Source organism: Balaenoptera borealis (assembly GCF_965194805.1).
Source record: "Balaenoptera borealis genome assembly, chromosome: 8".
Taxonomy (NCBI): domain Eukaryota; kingdom Metazoa; phylum Chordata; class Mammalia; order Artiodactyla; family Balaenopteridae; genus Balaenoptera; species Balaenoptera borealis.
In genome coordinates this window covers 73138167-73163242 of record NC_138865.1, presented here as the reverse complement: position 1 = coordinate 73163242, position 25076 = coordinate 73138167, and the positions used below count along the sequence as shown (strand labels likewise).

The 25076-nt window shown below is 35.5% G+C and overlaps 1 protein-coding gene across 4 annotated transcripts in view; it reads left to right on the top strand.

Moving 5' to 3' along the window:
- The window catches only part of PTAR1 (protein prenyltransferase alpha subunit repeat containing 1), a 47408-nt gene that overhangs the window by 9883 nt on the left and 12449 nt on the right, over positions 1 to 25076 (top strand). For 2 of the 4 annotated variants that reach the window (XM_082403685.1, XM_082403687.1), the window contains exons 2-5: positions 385 to 554; positions 9926 to 9992; positions 18630 to 18734; positions 20820 to 21033. In XM_082403685.1, coding sequence (XP_082259811.1) covers positions 385 to 554; positions 9926 to 9992; positions 18630 to 18734; positions 20820 to 21033 — 556 coding nt within the window. Of the gene's footprint in view, positions 1 to 384; positions 555 to 9925; positions 9994 to 12595; positions 12652 to 18629; positions 18735 to 20819; positions 21034 to 25076 lie in introns of all 4 variants that reach the window. The other 2 variants (XM_082403688.1, XM_082403686.1) reach the window with 2 other exon arrangements.

Sequence of the window (25076 nt, the reverse complement as noted above, 5' to 3'; positions counted from 1 at the left end):
TCAGAGTATTTCCAGATTGTTGCACTGTTGCCATGAATATCCAAAGAATTAATATATTTTGGCACAGGATAATTTCTGAACAGTAGAATCACTGGGTCAAAGGGCATATGTACTTAAAAAATTGACAGACATTTTCAAATTTCTATTCAAAGATTAGACCAGTTTTCATTCCTGTAACAGCGAGTACAACGTACTAATTTTTCCATACTCTTGTCAGTATTAGCAGACTTTTAAAAGATTATTATTTCTACCAATCCAGTGGTGAGCTAAATATTTTTAAGAAAGGGAAATATGTACAGTTTTTTAATATTCTCTAGGTTATGAAAATTTTTGAAAAGGCTAGTATTCTTATCTTTAATTCTTTTTTATGTTTTACATATTAAGAGATGAAATTGGCCTGATCCCATGTCCTGAAGCTAGGTATAATCGGAGTCCCATAGTCCTGGTTGAAAACAAACTTGGCGTGGAGAGCTGGTGTGTCAAGTTCCTTTTACCGTATGTCCACAACAAACTCCTTTTGTACAGAACAAGAAAGCAATGGCTGAACAAAGATGGTAAGTATGGAGTCTACCCTCTTTCTTTGATTTTTAGAAGCAGCATGAAATATAGTGGGAAGAACCCTCTCTGATGTTGCCATTCCTGGATTCTAGTTCTGGCTTTTTCATTCACTGCCTGGGCAGGCGTTTAACGTCTCTGTCAAGTGAGGAGCTTGGACTCATCACTCGTTTTCTAATTTTGCATCCATGATGATTCTGTGGAAGGTGCCTCAAGCAGGGTGCCAGACCCTCTACTGCAAACAGATATTCTGATTTTTTTTTTTTTAATGTATTGGGGTCATTTGTAAGATATTTGAAGAAAGCATCTTATGGCTAAAAACAGTTTGAAAATCTGTGAAGTGGACTCTAGTCCCTACAAGCTCTGATTCTCTGGTTTCTAATCCTTTAGTACGTTATGAGCAATAGAACTCATTTAGTAGCAGTCCAAATGAGGTAACCAAGGTGTGATGGTGGTAGTTATGCTGTGAACCAGGTCAGTGGTTTATGATGGTTGTACTTTGACTCCCAAGTAAGCTCTGGCCCACTGTGTTCTTCTGTTCCTATGCTGAAATGAGCAAAAGAAAACCATCCCATTTCTTCATTTTTTCTGCTTCTCTGAGGTAGTTCTTTGCTGCAGCAGACAATCCCTATTCATCCCACCTGGTGTCTTTTCCTTGTTTTCCCCCTGTATGTGATGTTAAGCCTCCATGTACACAAATTCAGTTTACTTTTTAGGTAAACGTAAGATCTGAGTTCTCACTTTTTTGGAGAGTGCTCATCCAAGACCATATTCTTGACTGTTTCTGTAAAGCTCCTTCCCCTTCCCACATACAGCAGTACCTTCAAAAGTGCTCAGTATATCTGGTAGCTAATTTTGAATAAGAACTTTGTTTCTTAGAGAATTTTAATTATAAGTTCAGTAGCCATTACCGAGGGCCTACTCCTACCTTAAGCTGTTCTAAGTACTGTGGGGGATAAAAAGATGAATAATACCTGTTTCCTTTACTCAGGAAGCTCACAGTTGAGTGAGAAACAATCTCTTCGTGGAGAATAGTGTTGCCAAAGGTGACATACCGATTTCCTTGTGTTCCTCTTGGCATTGTCCTTAATATACTGTCATAATAGGTTAATAACACTTTTCCCTGTTTAGACCAGTAGAAAAGGTAATCTGATTTGAAGATTTAATGTGAAATAGTTTCTATTTTCTGTTTCACTCAATTAGTCCACTGATATATATATATTTCTTAATTATAAGGCTATGTCTAAGTTTATGGCATAGCTTAAGTTTGTGGCAGAAACTTAAAGGCATAAGCTTAGGCAGAAACTTAAAGTTAAGGGCATTTATCTGTTGTTAGACCCTCTTTCATTCTTCATTCCATTACCCTGTAGTAGTTTTCATCAACATTAAGGTACAAAGTAGCACCATGTGAATCCATCAAGTTATTTTTTTGCCTAACAGCTATATTGTGTATGTTCTGGCACACAGAAATGTATAATTGAGCCAATACATAACTAACTCTGCAGGGGGAGACAAATGATGCTCTTGTAGAGAAGAAACAGTATGAATTTGAAAGTGTCAAAGGCTGTCGTTTCAGATCATTAGCTTTTGCTCATTCATGTATGCTAGCCCAACCCGCCTTCTTCCTGTAGTCTTCCAAGTTCTTCTCTCCATTTCCCTGTTTCTTGTCTTTCTGGGCAGTGCACTGTAGGCTTTACTAAATCTCCTCATGTAGTTTTATCTTGATAGACCCAGGAGAACCCAGGCAGAAGATCAAATGGTTAAGCTCACTTACATGAATTGCTGACATCTAAGGTTTGAATTCTGATGCAACTGTGCGTGTGTACAGAAGCAACTTGATTTTATCTTAACCTATGTCTTCATGGAAGTAGTTTTCACTTTCACTTTTTGGGGGCAGCAACAGTATAGTTCAATGCAGTGTCATATATTACTCAGGTTGTATATTGTATTATTGGTAAAAATATGGAAGTGAGTTTCTGATTTGACAAAAAAAGATACCTGAAAATGCAGAATGACTAACATAAGAGTGTTCTGCTAAACTTGTGAACTGAAGAACACAGTGGTGAATTTTGCTAAGGAAAGAAAGTTAAAAGTATTAGGAAAAAGCAGTTATTTCATGAAAATGCTATACTTTTAAAATTGTTTTTGTAGAAAATATACATATAAGAGCCAAGTGAAGAAAGCTGGCAGTTTAAGAACAATTTCAGAAATGCCAGTGTCTTTGTGATTGATCATGCCAAAATCCTAGGCATTCCCTTAAGAATGTATTCTGTAACTGCAGGTGACCTTTATTCTGGGGATATATTTTTTTTCTTTTTAACCAAACTGAATTCATGCTCTCATTAGTGTGCTGAATTCCTTAGATGTTTGAAAATCATCTGTATTAGTCAGGGTTCTCCATAGCAACAACCAATAGAGATTTTATGTATATATATACATAAAACGAGATTCATTATGATGAATTGGCTCACATGATTATGGAGGCTGAGAGGTCCCACAATCTGCTTTCTGCAAGCTGGGGACCCAGAAAAGCCGGTGATTTAATTCAGTTTGAGTCTGAAGGATTCAGAAGCAGGGGAGCCAGTGTTTTAAATCCCAGTCTGAAAGCTGGAGAAGATAAGATGAGGTGTCCCAACTCAAGCAGACAGAGGAAGCAAAACAGGGGTAAATTCTCCTGTTTTCCTCCTTTTGTTCTATTCAGGTCCTCAACAGATTGATGTTCACCCACACTGGGGAGGGCAGTCTACTGAGTCTGCAGATTCAAATGTTAATCTCATCTGAAAACACCCTCACTAATAGACTCAAATCATGTTTAGTAATGTGTAATCTGTGCACCCTGTAGCCAGTCAAGTTTAACCATAGTTTAACCAAAAGTAGCCATCACAGCCTCCCTGTTTAATTACTTAGAGAGAAACTAATATTTTTTAAAAGTGTGCTGCAGTAATAGCCATATTTGGTTTGGGAGAGGGGTGATACTGTAATTCTGATTTATGAAAAATCCATGGCAGAAACAAAAAGCAAGAGAGAAGTCCATAGCATTGGAGTCCTGACTGAGTAGTGCTCTGTCCCACACTCTATCTCCAAGTCAGCCCTTCCATCTTTTTGTTGTTGTTGTTCTTCCCTCTTTCTCACAATGCTTGCTCTCAGTCCATCACTGAGCTCTCTCTTATCTCTTCACTAATTATTTCTCATCTGGACAAATATCATTACCTCATAGTTGGTCTACCCCATTTTCAGCCTCTTTCTGTAATCCATGTCCGTCATGCCACTAGTCAGTCGTTTCAAACAACACTTCTTAGAAACACAGTTTGAAAGATGCTTTTCTGAAATATATATCCTCTTGTTTCATGATGCCTAGAGGGACAAGGTAGAGTCATTATCCTTGGCATGGTATTCAAGGGCCTTCACGATCTGTCCCCAGGCTTGCATTACCAGCTTTTTCCTCTACTTTATATTCAGCATCAGAGGTTGTAGACTCTCAGCCCCCAGGCTGAAGCCAGCCCACATGTTTATTTCGTTTTGGCTTGTATAATGTTTTTAAAATTGTTTTTAAAACAACTTTGTTGTTGGATAAACATTTCAAATCAGGATGAACTTCTAAAATTAGGATGGAAATATGGATTTCTGCCTTCACTTGAAAAACCAGAAGCCTTGGATGTATACGTTTCTGCACAGCAGCAATTGGCTGAGGATCATAGCCTCTGCTTTTCTTGACTAGGCAAGCCTATTCCAGTTGACTGCAACCTCCTCATGTCCTTCAGACACTGAGGCAGTGGCATTTGCTACTTACCAGGTTTGCTTTGCCTCTTTTTTGCCATTTATTTGAACCCTGGAAGCATTTGAGTTTGCAGCTGTTTGATGTACATTCCAGCCACAACAAACACTGTTCCATTCTTGGACTTTGCTGTGTACTACTGCCTTAATTCCATGCCTTTGCTGAGGTCAGGTTCAGGTCTAATGTTGTCATTATTGTTGTGTTTGCCAACACACTCACACGTGAAGCCTCTTGACTGCTCCAGGAAGCAACAATTACTCCTCTGCACTCCTGTGGGAGTCCTTATTCATACTGCATGCATAGTAGAACTTACCACACTTCATTGTAGTTGATTATTTAAACAATGTTTATCCCAGCCAAATTGTGGGTTTGTTAGAAAGGGGTTATAGCTTGTCTTTACTTACTCAGCACTTTTATGTATTCAATAGACGTTTGTCAAATAAGTAACGAGTTTGGTAAGCAAGAGGTTTTAGCTTAGTCTGGCTATTGATTCAGTGACTGTATTCTGTAATAAACAGGACCTTTCTGGTATTTACCACTAGCCTCACCTCAAGCCTCTCTTGTTGTGGTAACCTGAATGTATTTTAGAGGAAGAGATTAATTAATCCAAGTTGACCTTGGATTTATTTTTAGATGCATGAAAACATATCTCTGTTAGAGACAGTTGTCAAACCCAGTGTCCAATACCAGGTGACTGCTCACCTTGGGCCATTTCTAGAATGCATTGAAGCCAAGAAAGCATATTGGTCTTTCTCTGACTTTTCTGTAACATCCTTAGATGTTCTCCTTGTTACAGCTGAAATTTAGGTACTTTTTTTCCTGTGTGTAATGTGCCCTGATTCATTTTCTCCTTGTGATGTGATGATGAGCTAGTCATATATTGGAGTGTGTGTAATAAAGGAATGGTTATTTGCTGGTATATATTCTGGTGTTTGGAGAGAGATCTGTTTAATTTCAAGAGACTGTAGGGATATCAATAGCTCACATCTTAGTAAAACTGCAAAGAAATGGTATATAGTTGATGAGATGGAGAGAGTGAAATAGTCAACTGTTGATTATACATGTTTATCTTTAGATCTTTGGTTCAACCCTCACTTGAAGACAGCAAAGTAATTGTAGACAGTGTGCTAGGTTGGAAAGAGCATCTTCTTTGCAAGAAAAACAGACCTGGATTTAGACTCAATTATCAGCACACTAAAGTCATTTAGCAGTGATTTTAGGCAAATTACTTAACCTTTTCCTAGTTCCACACCAAAAGAAGAGAATTCTCACAGGTCTCAGAGGGTTGTTGTGAGGATCACATGAATTAGTGTATGTAAAGCACCCAGCACAGAGACTGGCATGTCATTGACTCTCAAGACACACTAGTTTCCTTTCTCTCATTTATCCAGAGCCAGTGAGGAAGAAGAGCAGAAAAATATATATAATTCAGTAAGGATTCTTTAATTATGTCCAATATTTATAACCTAGTTACTTTTACTTCATTGGCCCTTTTCCATTTCTGGTGTTCTACTTCACCCCCACCTCTTGGATCTGACTGGAATGCTTCTTAAAGGAGGTCCAATCTGAACTTAAGTCCTGAATCAGGAAGAGTTAGCAGTTTATCAAAGAGGAAAGGGGAAGGGCATGTGACTGTATGTGTTACTAGGCATTACTGGTGGTTGGCCAAGGCTGTTGATAAGTTTTAAATGTGTTTAGAGAATAAGTATGTTTAGAGAACAGGGGGGATTTGAGAAGGCTCCCTCCACTCAGCAGTCGCTGCTCAGCCAGCTCAAGAGATTCTTTTCCTCTCTCTGGTGGCATCCAATCCCAGTATCATTTATAACTGGGCTAGGAGATACAGGCTTTGTAACAGGAGTTATCACTGAGTGCTTGCTGTGTGTCAGGTATTGTCCTAACGCTTAATGGGTATGAATCATTTAATACCCCCATGAGGTAGTACTATTATTAGCTCAGTTTTACATATGAGGAGGACACTAAGGCACAGAAAGATTGATGTGCCTCGGAACTTCCCAGTCAGTAGTAGAGCTGGGCTCTGAACCCAACAGCTGCTGTTGCCCTGCTAGGGGGAGACCCTCCAGTAAAAGAAGTGCTCTTCACACATCCACAAAATGAAAAGTGGGGACTTAGGTATTTTCTGTGTTAGCTTTTGCCTTGTGCTGCTATACAGAAGTATCTTGTGGAAGATGAACTCCTCTTCATTTATGGGTGGGGAAGGAGAGTTGCATTAGAAGTACAAACAAATAGCAACTATGATTGGTCAAATACACATTTTTTTAATGCAGAAAGGGAGAGTCCAAGAAACTAAATACCAGTTTATCTCATTATCTGGGAAGTGTAATGGATTTTGAAAAATTGTGGACTTAAAAAAAAAATTCCAGAGGCCTTCCCATCATGCACATTTTCATACAGCCATTTAATAACTAAGTGGTTTTTTGTTATTGTTTATTACACAAGTTTAGAAATTCAGACAGCTTCGCTGTAAGAACAACTGCCTCAGTTTTTCTGACTTCTTTGATTAATTGATGTTGAGAATATTCATTTCTTGATAAGTAGTAATGGTGTTTAGTTGAACAAGTATTTATTGAGTCAAACTGTGTGTCAAACAGCTATGGAGAAATGGGATGAATCTCATTGCTTACAACACTAAGGTTGATGTTATGATCCCCATTTCATAGGTAAGGAAACTGAAGTTCAAAGACATTAAGTTATGTAGGCAGTAAGTGGAGAAGTTGAGATTTGAACCCAGGCAGAATGGCTTTAAGGCCTGTGCTCTTACTACTTCTCTGTGATGTGGGCAGACTTGGAATTTCTTTTGGGCAGAGGCCATATTTTTTTCATCTTTGATGAATGAATGGCTAATTTGAAGGTGTATTAGAGAGGACCTGCATCCAAAAAATATACAGTCTCATCAAGAGGATAATATTTAAAAAAAAAAAAAAAAAGATAATATTTATATAAGTTCAGTAACAAAGTAAGATATACACAGAACATAGAGATGAAAGATTGCTTTCAACCATGTAGGTCAGGAAGGCCTTTATAGAGAAAGATGCTTTTTTTTTTTTTCTTTTAACTTCAGGGATAGGAGGACATTTCTGGCAGAGAGAATAGGAAGCAGGTAAATCTGAGTTATAGCCAGAGAAGAAAAGGTAGACAGATGGGCAGTATGTTTAGGGAATGGGGGGTGTTTGGTTCAGGTGGAATGTAGCACATGAAGGGAAAGTAATGGAAAGCCAGGCTGACAAGGACATTGGGACCAGATTCTGTTTTCCAGGTACATTTCTCCAGCACCCTCAGCTTTAGTCACGCTCAGGGTACCCATAATCTTTTGAGAGCATACTGTGTGTGAAGTTCCCTGACTCTTTACCTTTGCTCATACTTTTTTCCACAGTCTGTAGTGCCCTTTACTGTCTTACTCCTTTATAGTCTTCCCTGGGTACTCCAGTAAGAATTAATTGCAGCTGCTTTGGTGGTCCCCAAAATGTGGTATATGTTTCTACTTCGCAATTATTTTAGTTTGCCTTATAATTGTTTACATATTCTTTCCAACTAAAGGTTAACCTTCTAGAAGGCAAGATGAGGTCTTGCATTTCTCATAATATCCATTCTCTCAGTCCTAAGGGCCCAGTTTAATCTCTGCACATAGTCAGTACTTGGTATATTTTGGAATTAAAGGAATAATGGTATAGAAAATTGTATTTAATTTCCCTGGTAAATGTTAAATTAGTGCCAAAAACTACTAAAAGTAAAAGAAGGAAGAGGTTTATTAGATTGTTCTTTATAGACATATTGACATTATATAATATATACATCGATATTATATAGTATGTTTGTAATATAGACATTTCATGATGCTTGTAATGAGGAAGATAAAGTTCAAAAATAAATGTGTGCTAATCCTACCTTTTGTTGCTCATTTATCAAATGTTATAATATATTCGGTAGTGATGAAATCATAGGCTCACAATAAATGTTGATCTCTTATTGAGATGGTTGAGAATTGAATAATTGATTTTCGTGTTCACTAAAATATTTTAAGATGACTATAGGGATGCACTTATGTGTATTTACTCTTAGATTTTTAAAAGTTTATCTTTTACTTAAACAGAGAATGTCCCAATTATTTATTGTAGACAGACATTTCAATTGCAGTATAATTGAGTTATTAAAAGCAGTCAGACGCTGTCATTGCATATACTAATTGGGTGACTCTGGGCAAATTCCTTAAACTCTCTAGATGTCCAATTCCAAATATCTTGGATTATGATTGTGAGAATTCAATGAAATAATGTAAATAAAATAATAAAATAATAATGCCTGATATATAATAATGCTAAATTATTATAACAGTTATAAATTATATAAATTATTATAACAGTTTTTATTATTTTATTTACTTAGCATTTAATATGAGCTTGGTAGAGGTTACTGTAATTTAGTATTATGCCCTAGGATGATCATCTTAATCCTAAAATTCTTTTTTTCAGTTTTAATAAAATGAAGACGATATGTCTAAATATTACTGACTTTGTTTTATTAAATATAGGCTTATGGAGCTTATTCAAGACCATGATACATACATAGCTAATGAATATGAATAGACTATACAATGAAAATAGAAAATAGTAAACAAAATCAAAAAAGTTTGTATTAATAATTGTAATTAAAGATGTAAATTAAAACAAATAAAGTACAATTTTTTTATCTGCCACATTCATTTTTAAAAATATACTTACATAGGTCAAAGTTACAGGGACATAAGTACACTCACGTTACTCTTGGTGATGTAAATAGATACAGTCCATTTGGAGAACAATTTGGAAGTGCTTAGTAGGAGCCATACTGATATTTGTATTGTTTGACATAGTAGTTCTACTCCTGGAAAAATATCCAAAGAAAATAATCTATGAGACAAAAAGTATGCTTAAAAATGTTTGTAGTAGTATTATCCATAACAGTAAAAACAAAACAGGAAACAGCCTAAAGAATAAGATAAATGATAATATATTAAACTAAAGGATTGTTATGCAGTTGTTAAAAATGCATACTGTAGCAATATAGGAGAATGCATATGTAATAATGTTTAGTGAAAAACAGAACAAAATTGTGCGTTTATCATTGCTATAACTAAAAATGTGTGTAAGAAAGAATAATCTTTGCAGGGGAATGTAAATGAATTGTTAACTAAGTTGGATTATATGTGATTTTCTTTTTGAAAATTTGCATAGTCAATTCTTGAAATATTTGTGAAATTAAATGAATAGTGGTATAGAAATTCTTTTTCTGTGCCAAAAACTACTAAAAGAATGAATAGGTTAGTTTGATTATTCTTTATAGACATAAAGTGGTTTCAGTGTCAACTTTTAAAAAGTTATACTTATCATAAGTAGAAGAAAATCTTCATGTCTTTGTATCTGAGGATAATCTTTGTGTCTCTGACAGCTTAGAACAAGGTTATCATTAAAATTACTATGATATGAGATATAAGTATAATGTGATATATATATAAAAAATAAAGAGGACCTTAAAAGAAAGAGAAGCCACACCTTCAAGGGTAGGACTATTTGTTTTTAATATGACTTCTCTTTATTTTAGAACTGATAGATGTCACATGCACCCTGCTACTTCTAAATCCAGACTTTACCACTGCGTGGAACGTGAGGTACGTCATTCTCATCAGTGATAAAATGACATTGCCCAAATTTCTGAAGACATATAAGCCCCATGAATTGTTAGCTTTTTGAAAAGTGAAATATAAATCACATATTCATGGCATCTTAAACTTATTTCTTCTTTATAATATCTCCATGACAATTCTAATATACACTTTGCCCCTTTTTGCATGTTTATGTCTGTTCTCCCTAAACTTCTTGCCTGAAATATAAATTTTCATGTTGAATTACAGTATACCATTTGATACATGCTTTTATCTTCCTTCCTTTTTTAGGGGGGTAGAAGGAATCAGCATAATTGGTTGTATTGTAAAGTGTTGGTTAGTATATTTGAGAAGCACTGCAGTGCAGTAGAAAGTGTACAAGTGAACATTCAAGGTCACAAACTGTTAGTTTAGTCACATTGTGACCTCTGTGGGCAAATCATTTGAAGTCTCTGGCGCTCAGTATTTTGGAGAAGGACCACATTTTATTAGTATCTTAAGTTCTTTTAATTCTGATTGTTGTAGCTTTAAACACAGAATACTTTATAGAAATATTAAAATTCAAGCCAGGTTCATTTTTTAAAATTTTCATTTAAACAGTATGTATGGTTTTTAAAAATTGGTGGTTCTTTAGACTAACACAAATTTTCCTGGAGGAAAGCAGGATACAAATTGTAGATAAATAAAAGTGAAGTCCTGTTGAACATTGTAAATTCATTTAAAATTTCCTATCGGAAAGAGCCATAGATTATAGCTCTTTATCTTTAAAGATGACTTAAACAATACTTTAATTTTCTGTGAATTTTAATTCTACATTAGTGTTGTATAATACCCACTGAATTTTATGTTTGTAACTAGTTTTATTAAATTTAGGTAACCTCTATTATTTTTTTAAAATTGTCTTTTGACTGATAATTATCATATATTTAAAGAGTGAGAAAGGACAGAATGAGATAGAATGCTTTAAAAATTTACAAATTTTAGAATTCTGATTTTCTTTCATGGAAAGCTCCACAGTGGTTAGGGAGTAGACTAATGTTTATGAGTGACTACTATATTCCAGGGACCATACTACAACTTTATATGTTATCTCATTTAACCCAAACAATACTTGACAACATTTGTTCATTCATTCATCAAATATTTATTGATTAACTATATACTCTATGCTAGGTCCTAGGCACTGGGAATAGAACCATGAGCAAAACAAACAAAAATCTCTGTCCTTATGGAACTTTTATTCTAGTAGAGGAAGAAAAGCAATAAGGACATTAATAAGTGAAATATATGGTAGATCAAGTGTTGGTTAATCCTATGGAGAAATGGGAAAGGAAGGTAGGGAAGACCAGTAAGAGAATGGAAGGAACGGTATTGCAGTTTTAATAGGGGACATTTGAGCAAAGACTGCCATGAAGCCAGGGATCAATCTCTGTCAGTTTTGGGCTAAGAACATTCCACGTAGAGAGAACAGCAAGTGGAAAAGCCCTCAGTCATGACTGAATGTTCCTGGTTATTCTGGAACAGCAAGGAAGCCAGGGTAGCTGGAGTAGCATGAATGAGGGAGAGAGTAACAGGAGATGAGGCCAGAGAGTGATGGGCCAGATCTCACTGGGCTTTGTAGATCTTCATAAGCTGCTGTAGAAATTTTGACTTTTACTTGGGGTGAGATAGAAAGTCATTGAAGGTTTTCAAGGTTAGGAGGGACAATATCTTATGTTTTAAAACTCTGGTTCCTGTGTGGAAAGTAGACTGTAGGAGTGCAGGGAGCATTTAGGAAGGTAAGAAGTGGTTGCAATAATTTAGGTGAGTGATGATGGTGACTGAGGTAGATAAAGCTCAGCACTAGAAGTGGTGTGAAGCAGGTAAGATTCTCACGGTATTTTATAAACTCTGTAAGCTTTGACTGTATTTAATAAACTGATTTTAAAGACACAGATGATAAGTTGGATGTGAGAGAATGAAGAAGGTCAAGATTGACTCTGGTTTTTGGCCTGAGCAAGGTTGGAGTTGCTATTTACTGAAATGGGGATGTCTGGAAGAGGAGCAGATTTAAGTGCGTGAGGGGGCAGGTGCTGGTTGGAAGTCAAGAGTTCAGTTTGGGACATGTTAGGTTTGTGTCCAAGTAGTTGTATATGAATCTAAAGTTCAGGCGAGAGTTCTAGGCCATATGTAATCTGGGAATCACTGGAAAATGTATGGTATTTAAAGCCATGAGATTGTTTGAAATACCCAAAGTAGTGGGTATAGATATTAGAAGAGAACCAGTCCAAAGACTAAGCACTGGGACACTACAGGTTTCTAGAGCTGCACAGTTCAATATAGTAGCCACTAGCCACAAGTGGCTATTGAGCCCTTGAGATATGACTAGTCTCCATTGAGATATGCTGTAAGTGTAAACTACACATCAGATTTTGAAGACTAAGTACCCCCAAAAGTAAAATATCTTTCTTATTAGTAATTTTTATATTGATTACATGTTGAAAATATATTTTGGGTATATTAATTAAATACAATATTACTTTATACTTGTTTTTAATGTAGCTGTTAGAAAATTTTTAATTACATATATGGCTCACATGTATGACTCACGTTATATTTCTATTGGACAGCGCTGTTCTAGAGTTTGCAAGATGAGGAAGAATCAACAAAGGAGACTTTTAGGAAGGTACTATAAACTTAAAACTGAGCGCTTTCTTAAGGGTAGAGACCATGTTTTGTTTTTTCCTTGTTTCCCTAGCCTCTAACACTTTAGTGCCTGGTATACAATAGATACTCAGTTTGCAGACTGGGCACTGAAAATAATTAAATTCAGTGAAAAAGAAATGAGTGTAATAGAGAAGTGGGGGTACCATTTTTATTTATGGTCACAGATTCCTCATCATTACAGAGGAATTTAAAATCCTCCCACAAAAAAAGATTCTTACTAGCATAATGTATATACACAAACACATATAATTCATTGTATATTCTATACGGCAGTTTAGTGGTGAAGAAAAAACCTAGTTCTTAAGATATATGGATCTTAGTCCTGTTTCATCAATTAACTAGCAGTTGACTTTGGACAAGACCTTTAACTTCTCAGGAGTTTTAGTTTCCATATCTGTGAAATAAAAGATCTGAATTAGGTGATTTTTTTTTTTTTAATGATTCTGTTGAAACAGTGTTTTGATTGTGTGTGGTTTGGTCTTATGAAGGGAAATTGCTCCATAAATCTGACTTAATGATGTTAATAGCAGTTAATCTTGAAGCTATTCTAGTAAGATGATTTAGTAAGTTTTGTGCTAGATGAGTAGAAAGGAAATCTTGATTTTTAAGAAACCCGTTGTAGATATGTGTTCTAGTAAATTTTAATTTGTATTGGTAAGATTGACATATAAAGACATAGAATCATGAGTACATTTTCAGCAAAAAACTAACAACTTTGGAAGTAAACTGATCTAACCCTGTAAGTTCTCACAAATCAAATACTCAACATTTTATGTTTAATTGTTGGTACATTTCTTCTGCAGTAACTTGGGGAATCATTGAATGATCTTTGGCTGTATTTTATAAACTGCTAAAAGATGTTGTAACATATCAGTAGTTCACTTTATAGGTGTCGCAGTCTTAGGAAGAAAAACAAGGGCAAGAATAAGTTTTTGAGCTGATCTGTGATTATAGTATGTGATGCATATAGTTTTTTAAAACCCAGCTGGTTCTAGAAAAAAAATTACTGGTACTTTTTTTTTTTTTTTGCTTTGAATTTGCTTTGAAAATTGGTGAATTAATTGATGAAAGAGGTTGACTTCATAATAATGTCCTATTTTTCCCTCAGTCTATGAACATAGAGAAGCAAAACATCTTTGAGCAGCTAGAAGAGCTGACACCAAGCTCCAATGATTCATATTGTTTACTCAAAGTAAAGATTGATTTAAATTTAATTGGTAACTTTACTTTATGCAGATTTGATGTTTGGTTCAGACACTTTGAGCTTGGAGACCTTGAGCAGGTTACTGAATCTCTCCCAGCTTTTGTTTCCTCATCTGTAAAACTGAGGTAACATTGGGTTGTACCATATAAAATTGTTCTTTTTGTAAATCAGAAATGATTAAGTCCAAACTTTCAGTTCCTGGTTTCTAACACCATTCTCTAATAAAAGGAACTGGGCTTTTTGGAGAAATGGCTGATTCTAGGACCAGGCTGGGAAATACACCAAATGAGCCTGGAACATCTTTGAGAGCCAGAAAGTAAGGAAGTGCTTCCATTGGCCAAAGCTGGAACAGTTTGAACAATAAAATAACATAGTATTGGATTATACCCCAAAGTAGAAAATGGATATCCATAAGTCCATACTGATAAAAGAAATGCTCAAATAAACAAACAAACAAATAAGAGACAATAGACAACTCTCCCATACAGAAGAATTCCAAATAATTTATCTAGGTAACTCCCCTCAAAGAGATGGAGCATATATCTTCACTCCTTAAAGTGTAACCTTTCTCCAAAAAGTGCAGTGGAGGAATCTAGCATATACTGCCTAAGCCAGGTATTCAAGGTCAACATCAACAGTGAAAAGTCATGCTGATATTATGTACCCATGATATATGATGAAAATGGCACTTTACCTCTGTGGGCCCCTCAAAACCCATAACCCTAGTCTAACCATGAGAAAAATATCATACAAAATACCCAATCAGTACTCTCAAAACTGTCAAGGCCATCAAAAACAAGGTATATCTAAGGGACCGAGAGGAGCCTACAGAGATATAACAACCAAATATAATGTGATATCCTGGTGGGACCCTGATATAAAAAAAGGACATTTGGTAAAAACAAAGTGATTCTGAATAAAGTATGGACTTCCAGTACTAATCTATCAATGGTTCATCAGTTGTGACAAATGTACCATAATAATATAAGATGTTAATAATAAGAGAAACTGGGTACAGGCCATACAGAAATTCTCTGTACTATTCTTAAGAACTTTTCTGTAAATTTAAAACAATTCTAAAATAAAAGGTTTATTTTAAAAAAACAAAAAAAAGTGAATATTGGCAGTTTCATATTATTTAACATAATACAGGATCTTTGTGAGAATTGAAGTAGAAAATATATGTAATTCACTTAACACACTGCCCGATTCAGGAGAAGTGTTCAATAAATGGTAGTTTTTATGAGGATGACTTTTATTATTATCATTATTGTTATTTCACACAAAATAACTGAAGATTAAGGGGTGAAAAAACGGTGGCATATGTTTATTCAGTATTTACTATATGCCAAGTACTGAGGCTAACTAGTTGAGATTTAGCCATGGACATGATACACATGGCCCCTGGTCTCCTACAAATTTTGGGTAGAGTGACAGCAGAGAGAAGCCATAGCTAGAGATGGTAGAGAAGACATAAAAACTTTATAAAATAAGATAAACTTTGCAGAAATATAAAAGCACACTACTTACCTTAGTAGTAGTACTAAGTACTATGTAGTAGTAGCCTGGAGGCTCCTGTGGGTGTGTTTTAACCAACACTAGCTGATTTTCATAGTGATGAACTAGAGTCTTCAAGGGAAAGTAATGAGGTTTTTCATATACTGTTTAATTAGTAAGTGAAATGTGTAGCAAAAATTTTAAAGGAGTAACTTTTATTGTTTGAAAAATCTGCTATGTGAGAAACCTCATTCCTTTTATCATTCTACTTTTTATTATCTCTTAAAACTTTAGTCTCCTTCCTTCTCCCACATTTTAAAAAAAGTCAGCCCTCACATAATTTAATCCCATAACAAGGTTGCATGTGTAGCATAGCACTGTTTCTTACCACGCTGCTCTCTATCCCAAATGACACAGATGCCTTGTCCTTTCCTAATTAGTTTTTTCCATATTTATTTGATGACCCTCACTTCATGCCTTCTTCATCTGTTAGCAGTGGACCACCTAAGGCTTTTAGGATGAATATAGAAGCCCAACTTATTCAGTATGCCAGAAAATAAAGCCACCTCAAATTTAAGACAATACTCCATTTCCTCAATAACAGTCCAAAAAAAAAAAAAAAGTTTTTTTAGGCTAATATCAATATGTAAACTTTAAGGTAAGTACATGAAATAAGCAAATTTCTTCTTAGGATATTTAATTTTTCAATTTAGTTACACACCTTTAAAATAACATGTTACCTGAAATATTTTAATTTATAAATTCTTCATTTTGCTACTCACATTTCATTAGACAGTTCAAACTTCTCACATGGCTTATTGACATCAGTGACTTTGTCATCACGAGAACTATTTTTTGAGTTATCTAGCACAGTTTTCCAGAGCACATCGTGTTTACTTACATTTTAGTTGTTTCAGATACAGCACTTTCCAAATCCATGTGTGACTGGAAGTTTTATCTCAGACGAGATTCCTACTTGAATATATTAAAGCAGGTGGTTTTTTGTTGGATCTCTAGGTCATATGATAGCCATAACTTAACCACTTACCATATTTCTTTTTCAAGTGATCTTTCAAAAGCTTGTTTTATAATGATCCAATGCCTACAATGTTCAGTCCTTCCCCAGTAATGTTTATTAAATTGATAGTAAAATTTTGCTACCTTTTTTAATGATTCTATCAGACAATCTTTTTAAGCATCCATATATACCATTGATTGAGGTTGTTTCAGACCAAGATAATCTTCACAAATATGACTTTGTTGTTCAACATAAAGAGATTAAGAGATGGCCCTTATTTAAGAAACTTTGTAAAGATTCATTTGTAAGGTAACTTCCTCTTTTCTGAAGAAAATTTTATTTCCCCTTATATATAGACATATATGGGAATATAGGTAGGCAGTTGTAAATAAAGGAGAGGTTTTAAATTTAGTAAATGAAAATTTGGCTTAATACAATAAATTCTCTACAGTAGTGGTTTTAAAACTCTAGTGTGCCCTGGAGGGCTTGTTAAAACACATTGCTTTGCCCCACTGGAGTTTTTGATTCAGTGGGTCTGGGGTGAGACTTAAGAATCTATATTTCTCACAAGTTCCAAATGATGATGATGTTGCAGTTAGGGACCCTACTTTGAGAAACAAGTGCTCTACAAAGTAGTTTAAATTACATAGAGCAATATTTTGCCTTCTTTTACACTACAGGTATCCTGACTTATTGTACGAACAAAATGTTACTGATTTCAGAAGAGAAGGGATCTAGAACTGCAGAAGTAACTGGCTGTTGCATTAAAATATTCTTTTAATGACATAGATTTCCTGCACATTGAAAGAAAAATAGTCAATAAATCATTTTTTAAAGCAGCCATAAACCTTGGTATCACTTCAGATTATTTTACAGAGTGAAGTTACTGACCTGAAATAAAATTGATTGTAAAATGCAAGTATTTATTATCACTATATAGTATTTTCATTAAAAAGGAATTTATTTTCCTTATCAAATAAAATTTTAGAAATGGTACATTGCTGTTGGAAAGAAAATGTATTGTGGTATTTAGGAACTAAATCCATCTAAGTAGTTGAGACATATGAGCTGGGCTCTGGTTTTGTTGAGATTAACATCTCTAAAATAAATGAATGATCAGCCCTACCACAGGAAAGACATTTTAAAGTTAATAAAAACTAGCACGTGACCTAATTTTATAATAAAACAGTAGATAAATTGAAAAATAGGAGTGTAATCAGTAATATCAGAGCTTATTATTAAAAACTTATCTGAGAAATTCAGTCTAAACGTAAATTATAGTAACCTGAGAAATAGGTGGAACTCTCTTGCATGACATACTTTATAATTGCACTGAAGCTTTGAACAGTTTTAAAACAACAACAAAAAGCTCATATTCCTTTTACTTCTGTTTATATTTCAAAAAGGAATGGTCTAGTGTATCAAGAGCCATCCAAGTATTTCACCTGGTAATATGTCTTTTGGAAACTTATCCTAAGTAGTATTACAAACAAAAGTTATAAGCACAAAGATTTTTGTTTCAGAATTCTTTTAGAATAGCAAAAACTTGGAAGCAACCTAAAATGTCTAATTATAGGGGGAAAGGTCATTAAATTACAGGATAGCTACTGAATGAAAACTATTTGACCATTTAAAATGTTCATTTTAAAGATTATATAGAACTGTGGGGTAATTCTTAATATATAAGAGCAGAATATAAAATTATATTTTAAAATACATATGCGTATGAGGAAAGGTAGAAGGGAAAATTCAAAAATAGTAATTTTGTTAGGGTAGTTATTGAATGAACGATTTTTTTCCTACATCTCAGTCCAGTGTGTTTGTTTTTGTGTTCTTTTTGGTAACAAACTAGACCATATCAAGTCCTACTTAGGAAGCTACAATTCTTGACTTGTATTGGATCTGCCCTACAGATACTGATGTCAGGACTTGTAAGTTTTGGAAATGATACAAGCCAGAAAACCCCTTTGCCTTCTACCAAATAGATAACTAAAGTTCCACTGTTGATTTAAGAGCTTCTGTTTCTGTTTTTTAATTTGTTATTTCAAGATTATGAGAATACATTCTTGATTACTGTGTGACATTTATGAGAGTTTTATGTTTTCTTTTTTTTTTTTAATTCTTGGAAATTTGCTTCACAATGAGGTTATATTAATAGTCATGCAGTATGTTTCTGTAGAAAGACAAAGTAATGGTTCTTTTTATTTTTCTTTTACAGAAAAGAGCTGATCCTCTCTGGCACTTTAAATCCAATTAAGGACTTACATCTGGGAAAACTGGCCTTAACTAAGTTTCCAAAGAGTCCAGAAACATGGATTCACAGGTTTGGTTAATTTACACCATAGGGTTCTTACTTAGAATTTAGAATGGCTGGAGAAAAAAAAAACAAAAACCACAGAATGTGAAGCAGGTCACACAGTGATTCAGAGTATGAATTCTAAAGTCAAATTATATCTACATTTAAGTCTAGATGCCATCACTTTATATTTATGTGATCTTCAGAAATTGTTTAACCTCTTCAAGCTTTGGTTTTATCATTTGTAAAATGGGAATAATAATTATACCTATCTCAGAGTTAATGGTTGAGTTTACACGAGATAATGCGTGTAAACACTACCACAGTGCCTGGCATATATGAAATACTCAGTAAATTTTAGCTATTATTATTAACTATCTGAAGCAATCATGGAAATTGCATTTAGATATTCAACTGTAATGAGCAACTTGAGTTTTATTAAACTTGGATTTAATTCATTCAAGTGTGTTCCTGGTAAAGATGGTGGTGGTGATGGTTATGGTTATTAAAATTAACCAAATAAGGGCAACTGAGGTGAATGGTGTGTGGGCTGAACTAAAGTTGCTAAGACCATAAATGCAAAGAATATTTTTAGGTTAAAGGCCTGAAGCAGATATCCAAAGTGCATGTAAGAACTCTTTTCAAAATCCTGGCTATCTGGAAGCATCTTACTCTTGGATCCCATGTAACTACTCTCTTTTGACTAAAATGAGATGGTGTGGGGTTACTGGTTGGGGTCAGTGGGGAGAATCTCTGAAGAAATCTGTTCTTAGTTTATTAAGCCCCTTATAACTTTTCTTAAATCCTGAGTATTTTTAGGATCTTAAAGTCAGTTGAAGGAATCTTAACTGTAATCTTTCCTTTGGCTAGCCTTGAAGAGCAGCTACTTCCAAATGATATAGTTCGCTGTATTTTCTCCCTACTAGAAATAGGGATAGCAGACTACAGAGAGGTATATGATTGTGTGCATAGAGGTTAGGAAAGGGGTGGTGGCAGGGGAAGGGAATTATTAAATACACAGCCATCAATTTATTGGCTTGTTCATTATTTTATAAAGCAAGTCTTGGTTGTTAAAAATAACTTCTATTATTTGAAAATGACAAAATGAGTTTTCTTACTCAATTTTCTGTACCCTGGGTTGGAAATTTTTAAAAAGTAAAAAGAATGCTTTCTTATGAGAAAATATTTGTAAAACCTAAAGACATTAAGTGGTTAGAGACACTTTTTTAGTGCTTTTCATTTAAATGTATACTAGTGAAAATCTTAAATAGACAAGGGGAAAATCTGTGGATAAAGACATTTTAAAACCTCCTTGGTGGTTTAACTAATCATATTGTATTTGTTTCCTTCCAGATTCTATGCTATAATACAGAAATTTTGCTTCATGAAAGCTTAATACAGCTTCTTGTTTGCAAACAAACAAATACACATAGGACGAGGCATGCACATATAATGAAAAGTGAACCGGGACTTCTCTGGTGTCCCAGTGGTTAAAACTTCTCCTTCCAATGCAGGGGGTGCAGGTTCAATCCCTGGTCGGGGAACTAAGATCCCACATGCCTCACCGGCCAAAAAACCAAAACATAAAACAGAAGCAATATTGTAACAAATTCAATAAAGACTTCAAAAATGGTCCACATCAAAAAAAAAAATCTTAAAAAATAAATAAATAAATAAAAGTGAACTATGCTCCTCTTGAGTATTTACCAGCCATTAATTAATATCACCCCCTCCCACACACACAGTACCACCACACACACACACACACCCGTTGCCTTTACATTTCCTGGCCAAATGAAGTTTTGAAGTTGTCATTTTGGAACTGATGACATTCTCTTTTTGACAAATGTTAACATTTTGGAAAGCTTTTTCTTTAATCTTTGTCCTTTATTCCCTGCCACCACCCATATCCGTGCTGCTCAAATTAATTATGTCTTTAAAACCAAAAACAACAAAACAATCCCCCCCCCCAAAAAAAAAAGTTTGAAAACTGGGCATTATTTTGCATTGTCTATGAATGGAAATTAAATTGAGAATAAAGAAAACTCTGGTTGTTTTTCCTCTGTGGTTTATTTTCTTTCCTCATTTCTTTCCCACATGTTACCTTAACAGGCGATGGGTGCTACAACAGCTAATTCAGGAAACCTCCTTGCCTTCCTTTGTGACCAAAGGAAGCTTGGGAATAATTCCTGCAGAAAGGACACAGCAACTAATACGAGAAGAGATGGAGGTCTGTGGTGAAGCAGCAGGGAGATACCCAAGCAACTATAATGCCTGGTCCCATCGCATCTGGGTTTTACAGCACCTGGCCAAGCTAGATGTCAAGGTAGGGCTGTTATTCTATGTCCCTAGGCATACTCCCTGCCTGCCATTTAAATCTTCTGGTAGTATATAGTAGTTCCTTCTCAGAGGAGCTTTAAAAGAGAGAAGTAGAGGAACTAATGACCCAGTAGGCCGGAGAGGATTTTAAGAGCTGATACCTCCCGAGAAACCCTGGTGATTTTTTTTAAAAAGTTTTCATTCCTCACCAGCACAGTTTTGACACTCTTAAGGCTAGTCCATTGGTAGAACAAAGCAGGTTTAAGCAGTAAGGAAGACTGAGCGTAACTCATTTTGCCCTGAAACAGGAAGAGATTATTAAACCTTATAGAACTGAAATTGTTCTTTCTTGGTAGTCTTTTGTTTTGTGACTTAAGGTGCTAAATCAGCTGGCTGCCTTTTCACAATCTCCTCTGCTGGGGAGGGAACAGAAGATCTCACCCAGGTGTTCCCAAACTTGGCTGAGTCTATAAATTACCTGAGAATTCCTATGTCCCACCCCAGGCCTACTGAATCGAAATGAAGGTAGGATTTAGAGATCACTATTTTTCACAGGCTCAAGGGGTTATTTGGATGCAGAGCCAGGTTGAGAACTGTCACAGCCTAATCCTTTTAGTTTAGAAATGAGGAGATGGAAGTTTCCATAGAATTTTAATGGCTTGGACTTAGCCACAGTTGTATCATTTATTATTCATCAGAATGAGAGCCACGTATCCTTGTGCTCCTTCTTACATACTACAGCTTCTCTATTTTTTCTTCACTTCTTGTGGTAGCAGTGCCTTAAGAATCTAGGGTACTCTTCTAAAAGCTTCCCAGGCTTGAGACAATTTAAAGGGGTCAGAATGTCTCATGTGGTGCTTTCAGATTAATGGCGAAGCATTCTCTAATTTTTACTCACCACCCCCTTCCTACGTCTCCCTTCAGGTCCCCTCTCCCCTCTCTGTGTCCTAGCCAGAGATTCCTCCAGGATAAATAGGAGAGCTTTCACTTCTGAGGGATTTTAAGCAAACAGTTCTGGAAGAGAAGCCCTTCCCTCCAGTTTACATGGCTTTGCATTTCAGGAGGGGAGGCTACCTAATGGAGTAGAAAGAGAAAAGACAAAATCACATTAACCTGAGTTCAGATTCTGGCCCTATTAGCTGTGTGTGTAAAGTAAGGCTTTAATGTTTTCGTCTGTAAGATAGGGGCTCTACTGCCTGCCTCAGTGGATTACTGTGAGAATTACTTGTGTTAATGTGTATAAAGTACTGGGCACCTAATAGAGGCTCACTAAATTTTATTTCCTTTCTCTGCTCCCCATAGATAGAAAACTTAGATGAAACTTGCCTACCAATTTGCTAGGTCAACTCAGTGCAATTCATTCATGAAAAAGTAGTGAAACCCTATCATTCCCAGACACTGTTGTATACACTGGGTGAGGCATAAAGACAAAAAGCTTGCTCTCAACAAATTGAAAAATCTAGTTGAAGAAACACATACCATCAGTTACAAAGCAGTGTGACACTTGCAGGAACTGAGGGAATCTCCGGGTACAGTGGGATCACAGAAATGGCTCCTCATCCAGACTGGGCTCATTGGAAACAGCTGCCAGAGGGAGGGATGCTACACTGTGGGGGTGTCTGGAGGAATGAATTCAAGTTATCTGGTGGGTTGTGAGGGATATGGAGTGCTTTAAAACCAGTCATCTCTGCTCCACAACTTGGTATCCTGTGGGAGGTGGAAAGAGGTAAGGGGAGGGTTGAGGATAAAGGAAGGCAGAGTCCAGGTAAGCTGAGAGGTCTTTGGAAACTTTCCTGCCTTGATGTGGACCTTTTGAAGTGGCATTCCTATAAATCAGAAACATGAGGCCAAGGTGAAATTCTTGGTTCCTTGAGACTGTCCATTGTTGAAGATGACAACTCGTTAGTAATGTGTTGACTCATCTGCCCTGGTCCACTGCTAGCCTCACATGTTGTCAGTCTGCCCTCCTCTGCCCTTGGGGGGACTTGGCACTCTTCCTGTCACCACTGCCACTGTCTCTCACTCTCAGTGAAGAGTGCTGAATTTACAAAATCCCCTTCCTGTTCTTGTAAGCCATTGGGCCCAGCTAGGAGATCATGTACTATGCTTTGCCTGTTAGAGGAAGTAATCACAAAAGTACCAGTTGTCTAGAGCAGCTTAAAAATACATATGAACTGAGTGGCATTTTTTTACTTAGAAAACTGAAAATGATTTTTTAAAGTGCTGATATTCAGCATTGATAAGGGTATAAAAACAAGCATTGTAGAAATTGGTATAATCTTACCAAAGGGCAACATGGCAGCATTTATCAGACATTACCCCCCAAAATGTGTGTTATCTCTAATCTAGCAGTTCTGCTTCTAGGAATTCATCCTAAAGAAAAAATGGGAGATGCAGTATGATATAGTGATTAAAGGCTCCACTCAGTGGTCATACAGATGTAATTTGAATCTTGACTCTCCCACCAATTTGCTGTGTGGCCTTAAGAACGTTTACTTAGCCTCTCTAACCTTCAGTTTCCTCATCTGTAAATTGGGGATGATGATAATTCCTACCTCATCGAGTGATGTAAATTAAGTGGGAGAATCTACATAACGTGGCTATCACAAGTGCTCATACTAATTGATCAATAAACACTGGCTATTATATTAAATATGGGAGTTTGGTATATAAAAATACCATTTATAATAGTGAAAAACTGGAAACAGTCTAATCCTCTAGTAACAAGGGATTGGTTACATTACAGTCCATCACAAAGTGGAATATTTTATTGGTACTAGAAATTATATTCTAGAAGATTATTTAAAGAAAAATGTTCATTATAGGTTAAGGATATAAAACTAAATAAGAGATGGGCCTACTACAATTTTTTTAAATATGTTATTAGCATTGAATGATATTTAATGTGTTTAGAACAGTACCTGGCGTTTTGTAAGTGCTCAACAGATATTTATACACACAAACACAGTGCTGTTACAGATATATTTTCTTATATTTTCTATAAGCATGTGTTTTCTAGTCAGAAAAAAAAAGGTTAGAGAATAAAGAATGTTTACCAGTGCTAGGGAGTGGAATTATGAGAGGTTTTAATTTTCTATTTTTTGTTCCCTGTGATGTTAATGTGTTTCAGTGGACATAATACTGAAGTAAAATTTTAAAATAGTCTAATTTTTGAGGGTGGGGTGGAAGGAAACAGTCACAGTTGAACAGAGTTCATTACTACTAGCCAATTAAAAGCTGATATCCTGTGTCACCTGAAAAAGCACATAGGGTAATTTCTCCAAAAAAGATATACAAATGGCCAAGAAAGACATGAAAAGATGTTCAACATCATTAACCACTGGGGAAATGCCAATCAAAACCACAGTGAGATACCATTTCACACAACTAGGATGACTAAAATAAAAAAGACAATAACAAGTGTTGACAAGGATGTAGAGAAATTGGAACCCTTATACATTGGTGGTAGGAATGTGAAACAGTGCAGCCACTGGGGAAAAGTTTGGCATTTCCTCAAAAAATTAAACATAGAAACACCATATATGACCCTACAATTCCACTGCTAGGTATATATCCAAAAAAATCGAAAACATATGTTCATACCAAAGCGTGTATGAGAATGTTCATAGCAGCATTACTCATAAAAGCCAAAAAAAAAAAGTAATACCCCAAATGTCCAGTATCTGAGGAATAGAAAAACAAAATATGGTATATCCATACAGTGAGTGGTATGTTATTCAGCCATAAAAAAGGAATGAAGTTCTGATGAATACTATAGCATGGTGAACCTTGAAAACATTATGCTGATTGAAAGTAATATTCCATTTATATGACATATTCAGAATAAGCAAAGCAGATTAGTGGGTGCCAGAGGATAGGGGGAATGGGGAATTAGAGGACTCTTAATAGGAATAGGGGTTGTTTTGGCGATGATGAAAATGTTTTGAAATTACAATCATCAGAGATAGGCAAATCAAAACCACCTCACTCCTCTCAGAGTGGCTGTCATCAAAAAGCTTATCATCAAAAATAACAAATGTTGGCAAGGAT